The 13,033-nt window shown below is 49.8% G+C and overlaps 1 protein-coding gene across 1 annotated transcript; it reads right to left on the reverse strand.

Moving 5' to 3' along the window:
* Nucleotides 1-1,597: 1,597 nt before the first annotated feature.
* Nucleotides 1,598-2,899, reverse strand: LOC144117226 (BTB/POZ domain-containing protein 6-B-like). The gene is made up of 2 exons (XM_077651229.1): nt 2,793-2,899; nt 1,598-1,913 (listed from the first exon to the last, which is right to left on the reverse strand). Exons 1-2 carry the CDS (start codon nt 2,897-2,899, stop codon nt 1,598-1,600), a joined length of 423 nt encoding a protein of 140 aa, XP_077507355.1.
* Nucleotides 2,900-13,033: the final 10,134 nt, after the last annotated feature.

Raw genomic sequence — 13,033 nt, forward strand, 5'->3', positions numbered from 1 at the left:
GTTGGGCCGGCTGCCTATGATATATACGCCAATAAGGAATCTTGGATGACTAATATCGAATAGCCAAGGAATGCCATTCAAGTCAATCAAGAACTTTGTATGCCATTACTGGCTTCTGATTGGAAAGCCAGTGGGGTGCACTGGCTCTAACATTGGGTCGGGTAGCGCCCCAGTCAGATGCCATTATAGCCCTTTATTGGAGCCAATTTTACCCGGTATTCGACCAGTTCAGGGCCATTACCGGCGTGCTGCTTGGGTTCACACCGCATAGAATTTCGCCTTCATCGAAATACGACCGCCGCGGCCGGATCGAACCCGCGTCTCTTGGGTTAGCAGCCGAACTCCATAACCACTGAGCCATTGTGGCGGCCATATCTAAAAAAAATTTTCAAAAATACGGTTGCAGCATTACTTTATTTTATATTATTCTCCGCCGACGATCTAAGCAACATTACACAGATTCCAACGCCCAAAGCTTCAAGTAGGACTCCAAAGGTCAGTATGTATTCACCACGACCCACTTTAACGAGGGCGACATGCCCCCTTCCCGCAGCCTTATGTAGCAGCACGCGTTGCTGCTATTATCACGTCATTGCTCCTTAAGGATCACCCGTGCTGGGAGAGGGCGCCGAAAGTTGTGTCCGATTCGGCGGCTGCCACGCAGAGCACGAAGACAGGATTAGAGTTCAAGAAGGGAAGTAATGCGAAGGCTTTGTTCAACCCGGCACCACTGCTAGAGAATTTTCTTAATGTCGCCTGGAAAAAATTTTTTGGACCCCGCATGTGGCTTTACATGCTGAAAAAAAAGCAGCGCATGAAAAAGGATGAGACGACAAACACACCGCGCTTGTGTCAGTGCTTCTCATCCTCATTTTTCGCACTCTCACCCTGTCCACTAAATCACCATCAACCAACTGGTCCCCAGTTTCTCTACTGGGTGTCTTCGAAATTTTATTGAAAAACAGCTTAGCGATGCAGCCGGACAATTATGAACACAATGAGGCACGAGTGCTAAACAAAATATATCCAATGACCGAGTGAGATTCAACTGCGGTACCAAGATTTAAGGAACAAAAACGTTTAACCCGCTTTCTTTATTCATATTGTTTTATCGCTAGGACATGTTACAATGCGAAACGAACGTTAAAGGCGAAAATTCGAGAAAATGTCAAAGGACTAATCAAGCAGGCCTCGCCGAAGGGTGCAATTCCGTTCCAAGCACTAATTTCTGTGAACGTAATTTACATGTCCTTGCATTTCTGAATGAAACGGCGTTTTGTTCCCAAAGCCGACTTGCACCGGGGCGTGCCATCCACGGACTCCGCCACTAAACGCGCTGTGTGCGTAAGGTGCAGAAATCAGCCGGCATGGGCAGCGAGTCCTCCTCGATGATGTCGCAAAGGATGGCCAGAGATTCCTCGGCGTACAGCATGCCCCACACGTTAGGACCGCGAACAAACTCGGTCACCGTTAGCTCGAGAAACCGGAGCTTGATGAAGAAAGGCCACACCACGGAACGGAGGCCAGCTGGCTCTCCGCCAACCTTCCCTCTCTCGAGACACTGCCTGCGGCCGCAGGCGTGGACGGCTTGCAGCACCTACATCTCGGGTGCATTGTGCACGTTGTCGAGAATGTAGTTCACGGTGTAGTGCAAGCAGGATTCGAACGTCTTCGACGCGAGAACGAAGAGACCATTGTTGTGGAGGACGGCCTTGCCGCACCCGTCCACGCCGTCTTCGCCCATCGTCAGGATGTAGTCCAGAAACGGACATACGTCATCGGGCTCCATGTAGCGCTCCAAGTATGCGACGCACCTGGCTGCCAATTCAGGCACCATGTATTTGACTGCAGCGCTGCGGGTGCAGGTCGCCTGGTGAACGCTTTCCACCTCGAACTGTCCACTGTAGATGTACCTGCGTCGCAGAGCAGGTGAGCATAATAGGGCCCGTTGTCGTCATTACAAAGGCAAAAGTGTATCAAAATCGTCCCACCTAATTCTTATTTGAATGAGAAGCGGGAAATGCTTCCTGTAGTCTAATGAGATAAAACACAAAGGCAAAGCTCTGGTTGTGGGCATTAATGGTTTCTGGGTGGCAGGGTACCGTAATAAGCACGCTATGGATTTAGCGTTCTTACAAGCAGGCCGTTCGCCCAAACGTCGTTCTCTTGATTAATTATCATCGCCAAGGAAAAAGACCTTTCCAATAAGTAATCCTTTAACCAAGCTATGAATGCGACATTTGCTGGTTGGAACCTGCATGGACTAGGACACGGCAAAAATCTAGGGCTGTTAATGGCAGTGTAATGGAGAACTTCATCACGTGACCTTACACCATTTAATAGAGAGGCCTGCGGGCGATCACAGCAGGGCCGTTAGAGAGAATAACCAAGCAGGCAGCGAGCTTAAGTCTCATAGAATCAGTACGGTAACGGTGGATGAGTCCAGCGTGCGGGCCCTAGGCCAAGCAGGCTTGGAGAACTCAGGGTTCAGAGCCGTACTTCGCCTTGTTTGGCGCCTAACACACCGCACTGAGCCCTGATACTCTTCTCTTTCTGGGTATTTGCTATGTTTGGTTTCTTAGCTGACATTTCAAGTTTTGTTTTAGTGATAAAGTGTTAACTTATCGCAATCCCTTCTTTACTTGCATGTTAATTCAATGACCCCTCTACAAATGTCGTTAGAATAGACTGCAATAGAATCAAGCTTATATTTCTGCATGTAATACGAATTACAGGCCGGCAAGTGCTTTTGAGCAAAATACATAAATGAAGCGTGAGCGAGGGTAGGTTACCGTAGAAGCCCTTCAACGCCGTCCGGATGCAGGTCCGAGCGATCTTCTCTGGCGAAGTGCCCAAAAAACATGGCCCTGAAGACGTCGTTCTGAAGGGCCAGGATCATGCGATGCGCTTTGAAAGATGCGTGCTGTTCGGGAACGTGTTCCCAGTGTACGACTATTTCCACATCGGCAAGCTCCCGTGTACCGAGATATCTCCACAGCGAGAACTGCGAAAGAATAAATTAGGTTAGTTGGCTGCTGCAAAAGAGTCATAAATTGTGGGGTCTAACATACGAAACTGACACGTGGGCTATGAGGGACGCCGTATAGTGGCGGGCTCTGAATTAATGTAGACCAGACCGCCTGAATTTCTTACGTGCACTGACCCCGCACAGAGCAGGGGCGCCTTGTGCATTTCACTTCCATTCAAAATACGGCCGCCGCGGCCAGGATCGAACCCCCCTGCTCCATGGCACAAAACGAAGAGAGACTGATAAAAGCCGCGTGACGACGGCGATAAGAACATAAAAAGAATCATAAGTTTTGTTTGCAGCAATATGTATTTCCTATGAAGAGCCGCCGTTTAAAGCAGCAGCGATTCTCAATTCACTGCTCACTTAGGCATCAATACAATATCAACAATGAAGCAAGTGGTGTCAAAATGCAAACAAAACACGAAAAACGGAGCATGCGCGAAACTCAAACATCAAGGTATGACTCTCGGCATGAGTTTCAATTACGTCCGAGTCTTCAGGGCACTCTGCAAAAGCAAAATTGAGACCCAAGAAGGAGCCTTTAAAGGGACTGTTTAAAGCAGCCCGTGTTTGACGTGCTCATAGCGCTGTGTGCGGCACAATTTTTGTAGTGTCAGGGCTCTTGGGGATACATACATTGCAGTGGTAGATACTACGATGGGAGGGATAAATTAATGAAAAATAAATTCCCCGACCCGTGTCGCTAAGTATAATGGGATTTACAATGTAGTAAAAGTCTATTGTGGCTGCCATAAAAATATTCAAAACTAATAGACGTCCACCTGCGCCGCTTTCCCACAAAAGCATCAAAGCAATTATAGATGTTAATTAACATGTCTATAAGAGAAGACAATTACCCGCCGCAGTGGCTCAGTGGTTAGAGCGCTCGGCTACTGATCCGGAGTTCACGGGTTCGAACCCTACCGCGGCGGCTGCGTTTTTATGGAGGCAGAACGCTAAGGCGCCCGTGTGCCATGCGATGTCAGTGCACGTTAAAGATCCCCAGGTGGTCTAAATTATTCCGGAGCCCTCCACTACGGCACCTCTTTCTTCTTTTCTTCTTTCACTCCTCCCTTTATCCCGTCCCTTATGGAGCGGTTCAGGTGTCGAACGATATATGAGACAGATACAGCGCCATTACCTGTATGTGAAAATATAAACGAACAGAAGAAGATACGCGAGATAAACCACGCTTCCAGGCAGCGTTCCCGGGAAGACTCCCCTAATCTGCCCTGGGAAAAGATGGGCAAGATGCGATGCAGGGAAAGGAAATTTGTTTATCGGGAACTGGTTGTGGGAGCTGAAGAGGAGTGGGAACAGCGGGGGATTTCGTAATTCATGGCGATAGAGTCGAGCTCCTATTCAGGCCTCCCTAGAGGGTGAGCACCAGTTCTGCCGAATGTGCGGTTCATGGTCTCCAAGCTACTTCTGTCGCTATTCAACGTCCTCCGGGATCTCTGACCCTCACACACTGAGAACGTAGGGAGGCACAACTGTCCTATAGTGGACAGTGGCTCTGCAACTGATCTATGGCCCTGTTTCATTGTCATTACGTCCCGATCAAACTCCTTGCGCCTTCCGGCGCGCATCTGCTAGCAGTCTGTAGTGCTTGAACGCGATGGCGTATCAGCGATTTTGATGGCCTATGCGTCAGACTTACCTCAGGCACTGTTTCTGTCTGAGCGCAGACAATGACGCGGGTAGAACTGGTCCAGTGCCAACAGTTGGTGCGTTTGTAGCATCTGTAGCACTGCATTGAAATTGAAAAAGAAGGCAGGAGTTTGACACGAGCCACGATTCCCGCGTGCTAAGGAAACACGTGTTGAAATCGTGCAAGCAAGTTCTGAGCCGTCCGGTAGGTGCCCTAGCCAGGCTAACGCCCATTCATGAAAAAAACAAAAAAGAAATAGAGTAAATACATCGAGAACAATAGCAAATATATAAAACAAGTACATTCCACAAAGGGCACCATCACATCTGCAAGGCAGTGCTGTGCAGTCGTGAAGAGCCCTGTAATGAGCGCACGCGCTATATATGGACTGCCGGTCTACCATCCCACCTGGCCATGATGGCTACTAGATGGCGGCATCAGGCAAGGTCTACCCACTACTCTTAGCCAAAACCGTATAAGGCAGAGTAATTAGCATTAACATGCGAAAAAACTGCAATTAGCATAAACACAACTCATTCATTTTAGATATTATCCAGCGTTGCGTGCAGCCGCAGCACGAAAAAGAAACCATAAGGCTACTTGCTTTCGACATTCATTGGGCATGCCCAAATAAAGGAAGTGGCTATATATTACCGGAAGCCGGCAGAACCTCCAGAAAAACATTATGTCGGCAGTGCCGTCTAATTAGCTCGCTGTGATCACGTGACGAGCGCAGCCGCCCTCGAGAAGTATTGTTTTTTTTAATACATGTCAAAAGTAGGACCCTCGACCACATAATTTTGGAGTGCCCATATTCTCCCGGAGCGGGCAAAATTATTGATAGTACATAAGCCTGGGAGACCCTGCTAAGAAGCCCGGACACTGAGCTCCAGCGCACCACCATCTATCCGGCGGAAGAGGCCGCTACCAGTCAAGGACTGCCAACCAGCCTCTAACCGCGGACGCGCAACTCCCCGTCTCGCAAAGCAGCGTGCCGGTGGCGGGGAGAAACGTCTTTTCTGATGGAAATAAAAGTTATTCAATCAATCAATCTCTGCTCTCGACACGTCCTGATGTCACCACATGAATGGCTGTAAAGAAAAAGCGACCGATTTTTCTGTATTCTATTTTTCAGAGTGGCAATCAATGTGATTCTTCATTGCGATTAGTGTTGTAACTGTGCGTCACTGCCGCTGTTCGATGGCCTAATCAAATTATCACACTTGATCCAGTCCATGAAAGCTTAACTCACTGACTTTATTTAGAGTAAGTAGAAAGCATCAATAGCCAACAACTGCACATCTCCCGGAGCGTTCTAGCAGTCAGCGGAGCTAGCTGCTCGTCGTTCGGCGTCCGGAGTACAACTGAACTCTCCCCACGCCGTCCAAAGCCCCTTCGAACCGCGGCACCTTTGGGAGGCGCCGGCACTCGCTCTCGCACAAAGAACTTCCGTTTTCGGTGGTCCTGCAAGGCTCTTAATTGATTTCTTCAGAAGACCACAGTGCGAGCCTCCAAACGGGGAGAAACGTCTTTTCTGATGAAACTTAAAAGTTGTCCAATCAGTCAATCACTAACTCAATCAATCAATCAGGACAAATCAATATGCGTTTCCTCTGGAGCATTGTGAGATTAGTGGGGCTAGGTTTGATATCCGTCTGCCGGCCGCTTTTTGTGCAGGGTAGTCTACCAGAAAAACAGCTGGAAAAAGATAATTCCGCCAGTCTCGTTTCATCGGCTGTGTGCTGTGATGTGACCAGAATCAGGCAATCGGGTCAAACTGCCGGCAAAGTTCCCTGCGGGATATTTTGCCGGCTGCTGGCACAGTCGTCTCGACCTTATTTAAACGCGCGCATTTTCCAATTGTGCTTCATTTCCCCAATTTTTCGTCCAGAAGTGAGACGAAACTTAAGTCACGCGATAAGGCAAACCGTTAAGTGATTCGTAGTACAAATACATTCGCATACGCAACACCCATGCGATACCAAACAAGGCGAAATAAAGGGTCAGGGGAAGGGAAAGCCGGTTACTCGTAGTATCCTATAAGAAAGGGCAGCCTTTCCACCGACGCCGCACACGAGGGTACCAACGCCAAAAATTGGGGCATGAAACCGGCTAGCTGCCGTTCTGAATTTTTTTTTTCCTTTTCTTTCCTGATGAATAGGCCACGGGTATACACGTTAGCAGCAGAAAGGCGCCAACTGAAACAATCTACAGGCTTCGGCTTAGTCACAAGCGTAGAGCGCGATGAAGCAGAGACAGATTTTGATGGAAATTAAGGAAAGCAGGGTAGGTATAACCGGCTTTACCGTAATCTAAAACTTCCATTTATGCCTAAAGAAAAACTGCTGACAAGGATTTCTTTTGTTCTTTTTCTTCATCGTGGCAGATGAGCTGCCGGCTTCCGAAATAGAGTACTACAATTCATACCAACGAAAACACCCTCCCTCAGGAATGGTTTCCAGCAAATTAAAAGATCGGGTGGTAATCAGCGATCAGCAGCGGGTGATTCAGTTTGCTTCCAACAAAGAGCCACTTTTTTGATCAGGCCTGTAGACATGTTCAATGAAAGAGCAGAGCATTGCGATGCTAACGCAGCAAAACGGCTGCAGCAGCAATTACGCTGACTTTAGCATGCGAGACGCAGGCAATGATTCGCAGCCTCATGCTTCCTGCTATGCACATTTATTTTACCTCGTGCAGTTTGCGAAATGCGAGAATTCACTGTCCTAGTGCGCACCGACATTCTGTACCATGCAGGTGACTCGAGAGCTTGTGGAATCTTTCCGCGTCTTAAAATCTAGTCATATATCAGCCATTTGTATATCGGCCTGTCTGTAACGGAGACAGGTTTCTTCGAAAAATCTAACGCGATTTGCGTGTTAGTGTTCCGCTCAAAATGCTTGCAGGTGGCGTGTGATTGTGTTGTCCTTGTTTTTTGGACATGTGTATGTAACAAGCTTCTGAGTAAAAAATATTGCCAGTACCGCTGTGTTTTCTTGTGTCCGTGTCTCGAAGTTTTACTCGAGATAGACGGAAAAAAGCTAAAGCTCAACTTTCTGCCCCCATTAATACACACCTTTAGCATACCGTATTACCGCTACCCTGACCGGAGTACCGGGAGCCCGCGCGCCTTCACTGCGCACGTGCAGATAGCCTAGAGGCCGCCGGATGGCGCCAGGTACTCGGCAGCTGCAAGGCATTGGGAAGCTGCAAGGCATCCAAGGCATTGGGGTTTAAGGACAGTGAAGGGAAAGTAGATTTTAAGCGGGCAGAAGTAATCAAGCGAAGTTTATCTGATTGGTAGCTAAAATCAAGGCAAGAGTAAAATTTCATAAGTCATGGCTTGGTGGCTTGAGCCACCGCCCGATTTAAAGGGTTCAGCCCTTCCATCCATCCATCCATCCGTCCGTCCATCCGTCCATTCGTCAGTCCATCCATCCATGCATCCGTCCGTCCGTCCGTCCGTCCGTCCGTCCATCCAGCCATCCATCCATCTGCGCTACAGTGGCTAGCTGCGCGCTAGCCTTCCGCATCGGGACCAATCAGCGCATACTTTTCGGTGGGCGGGATTCCGGTACTCCGGTCACGGTAACACGGTACACGGTATGCTAAAGGTGTCTAATGTGTCATCACTGGATTCTTCGGGCCGACTTGCGCGATACGTCACGACACAAGCTCCACCTAGCGGTCAACGACTCCCGTACTGAATCCTAAGCCTTCCAAATATAACCGAAATTCACTTCCATTCATGAATACAGCCTAACGACAAACCTTACCACCACCAGCCTTTTCAAATACTCGATCTTCGTGGGCACTATCAGGCATCGGAATGACGGCTTGCTCAACACAATGGCGTTGGGCTCCAAGGGCGTGTGTTCTTTTTTTGTTGGATTGACATTGTGTTGATGTGGGTTGTGCCACTATGGGTTCCGAGCGGACATAGCAAGTGTGGCCGCGTGCGGGGTGAGCCGGTGCGCGTATACGATCGAACGTTGGAGCTCGGCTTCGAGACAGTTGTGGCAGTGGGTGGCTGAGTGGCGGGGTGTCCTTAGGAGCTCGGCGTTTCCCCAAAGCCAGCTAGCCTGCACCGCCCGGGCATTGAGGTCCGGAGTCTAGCTGCCCGCGCAGAACAACGCTACCCTGCCCGCTGGCTCCAGCCTCCCGGTAGCCAGGCGGCCTGCCGACGCACTATGGCCTGTTGGTACCAGCCTCCGGGTATCCGGGACATGACCGTGAACCGGTTGCCTGCGGATACCTCACCCGGTGACCGGGCGGTACCTGCCCTGCCGTATGCTTCGACACCGACAAGGACTGTCGCACGGAACCCATAGTAGGACGCTGGTGCTCATTTTGTCATTTCTAGGTTGTAAGTGCCCGTGTTGTATGTGTGCGTGTTAGTGTGCAAGCGGGTGAGCTATGCCTTCGCCCTCGTCGCTCAAGAAAACAGTGTCGTGATGCTGAAGGCGGCCCAGAGCTCCTGAACGGACCTGGGCAAAATATTTACATCACAGATATGTTACAATTTTTTTTGTACTTTCATTGTCATGTAGAGGAAGAGGGAGGGTGGGACTTCAATGGAACAGGAGTGGTTTGCCTAGTTGTCAGCCAGGCATGCTACTCCAGGGCCATGTAGAGGTATCCATGCGCAACCAGTGGGATTATCTGCTTACTCGTATATATATATATATATATATATATATAAATATATATATATATAAAAAGATCGGTCCTCCGATCGAAACGTCGAGTCAAATAACAATGTTTCCTTAAATGAAGCGTATACTTCGATGTATATATATATATATATATATATATATATATATATATATATATATATATATATATAGATAGATAGATATATGAAGTGAGGGGTTCGTTTGACAAACATATTAAGGAAGCCAATAGTCACCGAAGTCACCAAACGAGCCCCTCACTTCATTTCCCTTGTCTGCTAATAGCTTAACGGGGTCTCGGTTCTGGCAGTCTTGATGCGATAGGTAGCATAACAGGGCTCTCGCACAGTTTCCGCCCCCGCCGTTAGATGACGTTCTACGTCCCACTTGCGGTATTACAGGACGTGCTACGTCCACCGCTATGGACGAGGGTGGCGCTGGTGAACACTCTCAAGGTTCGCTTACACGCAAAACAAATACCCACGAAAGCAGCAGATTGGACAGCCGTCGCCGTGGCGCAGTTGGTAAGAGCACCTGACTCGATATTCGGAGTTCGTGGGTTCGGATGCCACCGGCGGCATGGTTGTTTTTTCTGCTGATTTATAAGTAATTTTCTTTAAAAAAACTAATTCATTGGCACTAGATATTAAAAAAAAAAGAAACATTCCCCTATGCACTTTGATTTCGGTGACTGTTGGCTACCTTAATATATATATATATATATATATATACTTGTCCCGAAAAAAACAAGCTGTTCCGCCAAAACTGGCTGTCGGCACCTGTACTTTTACTTTTCCACAAAAAAAATAGTCCTATATCGGGCCCCGCTCGTTGCCTTTCACTGTTTTTTTTCTTTCCATGTCAGATAGCGTTCATTTTCTGCATTGCACTAGCATTCCTTATGTGTTTTTTTATTCTTATTTATCCACCCTCCTCAGCCATTGGGCTGCAGTATTTAATAAATAAATAGATATTAATATAATATAAACAGATAAATAGTGTCACGGAAGACAGAGCGACAAAATTCAGACAGAAGACGGGGTTCGGCAGCTAGCCCGCGCGATACACTTCGTCGTCGTCGGCTTCCAGCGCCACCTGAGAACACCAGGTGGCTTTACTCCCCCTCACAAAGATTAGCACAAGAACAGGACGGACAAATGAGGCGGGCGAAGCGGTCCCACGCGACAACTAGACGAACGCAAAGAGTACTGCACATTACCGCGTGAAGTACGGTTTCATGCGGACTACGTGCATGCGACCTCAGAACGGGGTGGGCGACGCTGAAGCTGCACAGTCCCGTCTGGAATAACTTCGTAGGTCACTTCCGTGAAACGGCGCAAAACTCTCTAAGGTCCGAAGTAACAGCACATCAGTTTTTCAGAGAAGCCTGGGAGGTGTAGCGGGGTCCACACCTAAATTTGGTCACCGGGATGGTATGTGACGTGCCGATAACGGAGGTTGTAGCTGCGCGCATCCGTGCCCTACTGTCGCTGAATGTGAATACGGGCCAGTTGACGTGCTTCCTCTGCGCGCTGAGCGAACTGCTCGGCGTCTGGCATGAGCGGGTGGTCATCAGTGCAGCACGGAAGCATGGAATCCAGCATCGTCTGAATGTCACGTCCGTTGACCAGATGAAATGGTCAACGGGTCGTCTCTTGGGTGGCCGTGTTGTAGGCGTACGTGACGTACGGGAGAATCTCGTCCCAGGTTTTGTGCTGCGAGTCTATGCACATTGCGATCATATCGGAGATTGTTCTACTAAGTCCCTCTGTGAGCCATTCGTCTGTGGGTGATAGGCATTGGTTTTCCGATGACTAGTGTGACTGAGCCCAAACACGTCCCGCATGAGCAGCACCGTAAACGCCATGCCTCGATCAGTGATTACGTGGGACGGTGCACCATGACGCAACACGATTTGCTGCATAAAAAAACTGGGCGATCTCAGATGATGTGCCACGCGGCACCGCCTTAGTTTTCGCATACCTTGTTAAGTAGTCAGTCGCGACTAAAATCTATTTGTGACCGGCCTATGACAAAGGAAATGGGCCCTGAAATTTGATGCCGACTTGATCAAACTGTCAACGTACGTCAGCAGCTCGGCCCTCCAGATAATCAATGACAGGTCGTAGGTCTGGGTCAGCTCGCTGTCGGGTCATTAAGTCTAAGTGGCTGACAACTCCAAGAAAACAACTCTCGGCCTGCATGCTCTCATCGGCTAACCCGACGGGTGTGCGTGAGTGCGCGTCAGCGTCTGCGTGCGTCTCGCCAGATTTGTGCACAATAGTGCAGTCAAATTCATGGAGACGGAGGCGCCATCGGGCTAGGCGCCCCGCTGGTTCGCGAAGCTTGGCCAGCCAGCACAAAGAATGGTGGTCGGTAACCACTTTGAGCATGCGGCCGTAGAGGTAAGGCCGAAATTTCATGGTTGCCCACACAACCGTGAGGCTTTCCTTTTTCGTAGTATAAAAGGTTGTTTCAGCGCGAGAGAGCGTTTGGCTTGCCCATATCGACACCTTGGACTGCACGAGTTTCCCGTCAATATGATCTGCTCACCCCCCCCCCCCCCCCCATTTGGTCACCGACCACGCGAGATAGAGGGCTACGTGCCCCAGCAGCGCATGGCGACAATTTCCCAGCGGCAGTCCCGATCTCCGTCTCCACGCCGACCTTCGACGCAGCCCGAAAGCTCCTCCTGGATGGCGCAGCGACGGTGGCCAAGCGCCCGCCGGGAAAACTAAAGTCAGCGATCTCCGGGGGCGAGGCCGCTGGCAGTCGATGCGAACAAGACCCCCCGACGGCGCGAACAGCGACCGATCGTGACTTAAAGGCGTCGAAGGCAGATACTGAACTCGAAGATCGATTCTCGCTGGATACACCCGCGCTCCTCGACGGCTATAAGATTAGCGCTTTGGTGGACACTGGCGCTGATTCCTCGATTTTAAGCGGAAAGCTAGCGGCGCTTCTTAAAAAGGAAATGACGCCGTGGTCTGGCACGCATATCCGCACGGCTGGCGGACAAGTCGCAACTCCGCTTGGCCTGTGCACGGCAAGGGTCCAAATTCGCAGCTCTACATTTGTCGTCAGCTGCCCAGTTCTACCAGACTGCTCCGGTGACTGTATCCTTCGTTTTGATTTTCTCCGGGAGTATACAGCTATTACTGACCTCCGAAAGCGCACTGTCACATTTTCGACCGAGAAAGCAGATCATTACATAGAAGACAGTAAACGTCGCGCCGCCCTTCGCATTTCCGCCGACAGTGTTTGGATTCCGCCACATGCCAGTGTTTTTGTGAGTGTTTACTGCGATGGAAAACGTCACGGCACAGCTGTCGGCGAAGGCAACCGGTCCCTTTTGCTCACACACGGCATCTGCTCAGAGCGAAGCCTCATCCATCTCCGCGATGGCTGGCCTGAACTCCTGGTGGCTAACTTCACTGACCAACCCCGGCATGTTTTTCGTGCTACTGCGATCGCATTCGCTGCCCCTTAGCAGAGATTTCTGAATGTTTCGCGATTGAAGCTGTTGGACCTGTGCGCCCATTCCTCGACGGCCTTGATATCAGTCCGCATCTCTGGGCGACTCAGCAGCGAGAACTCCGTGCCCTCCTACTCGAATACACTACCTGTTTCGCGTCTTCGTCGAAAGTACGGCAAACGGCTCTTCTGAAGCACCGCATC

This window comes from Amblyomma americanum, chromosome 1 (assembly GCF_052857255.1).
Source record: "Amblyomma americanum isolate KBUSLIRL-KWMA chromosome 1, ASM5285725v1, whole genome shotgun sequence".
Classification (NCBI taxonomy): Eukaryota; Metazoa; Arthropoda; class Arachnida; order Ixodida; family Ixodidae; genus Amblyomma; species Amblyomma americanum.